This window comes from Buceros rhinoceros, unplaced genomic scaffold (genome assembly GCF_000710305.1).
Source record: "Buceros rhinoceros silvestris isolate BGI_N320 unplaced genomic scaffold, ASM71030v1 scaffold95, whole genome shotgun sequence".
Taxonomy (NCBI): domain Eukaryota; kingdom Metazoa; phylum Chordata; class Aves; order Bucerotiformes; family Bucerotidae; genus Buceros; species Buceros rhinoceros.
Genome location: NW_010414301.1, coordinates 13896 through 14649, shown reverse-complemented (window position 1 = coordinate 14649; position 754 = coordinate 13896). Strand labels below are relative to the sequence as shown.

Here is a 754-nt window from a genome sequence, read left to right as displayed (position 1 = left end):
GTTGCCCCTCTCCAAGCAAAGCTATAAGAGAAAAGATAAGCCAAGTGTCTCTCTTTTGTCTTCCAAATACAGATCAGATAGACGAGAATCTGAAGTTGGCCCTGCAGAATGATCTCAATGTCATGGCCCCAGGTCTCACTATCCAGGTAGGTTCATTTCCTAACAAAGATTATTCTTTTTTCCACCTCTAATTTGATCACCTTTCACTGGATTAATGAGGTTTTGTCACTGGTTGGCCGAGGTAAGCCAATCACGGAGACGAGTCTTCTCCTACCTTTAAAACCCCACTCCCCTGCACCAGGAGAGACAGAGTTAAAAAACAGAGATAGGAAAAGGAAGAAGAATTTGTGAGACCTTTGAATGTTTGGAAAACTGAAACAAGAGTTTAATAACAGTAGAATAAAATATATACAGGAAAAGAACCAGTGAAATACTAAAGGGTTTGTATGGGATGGAGAAGCGAGTGTTAAACACGGATAAGGAACACAAGGAAAGGAATACTGAAGCAGTGTTCACACATGGTGGTAGCCACCTGGGTTCTCGCAGAGGAGGAACAGATCTGTTAAACACGGATAAGGAACACAAGGAAAGGAATACTGAAGCAGTGTTCACACATGGTGGTAGCCACCTGGGTTCTCGCAGAGGAGGAACAGATCTCGCGGCTGTTACAAAACGCCGGGGCGCCACGTGGAAAGCCAGTGTCTGCCCAGTCCCTGCCGATCTGGTTGTGGGGCTTGAAGCAAACAGTGAAGTG

The 754-nt window shown here is 45.1% G+C and overlaps 1 protein-coding gene across 1 annotated transcript in view; it reads left to right on the top strand.

The window, feature by feature from the left end:
* Positions 1-754, top strand: part of ERLIN1 (ER lipid raft associated 1) — a 17886-nt gene that overhangs the window by 9799 nt on the left and 7333 nt on the right. Inside the window, exon 6 of the mRNA XM_010137031.1 lies at positions 73-146. Within this exon, the coding sequence (XP_010135333.1) occupies positions 73-146 (74 nt within the window). The remainder of the gene's footprint in view (positions 1-72; positions 147-754) is intronic.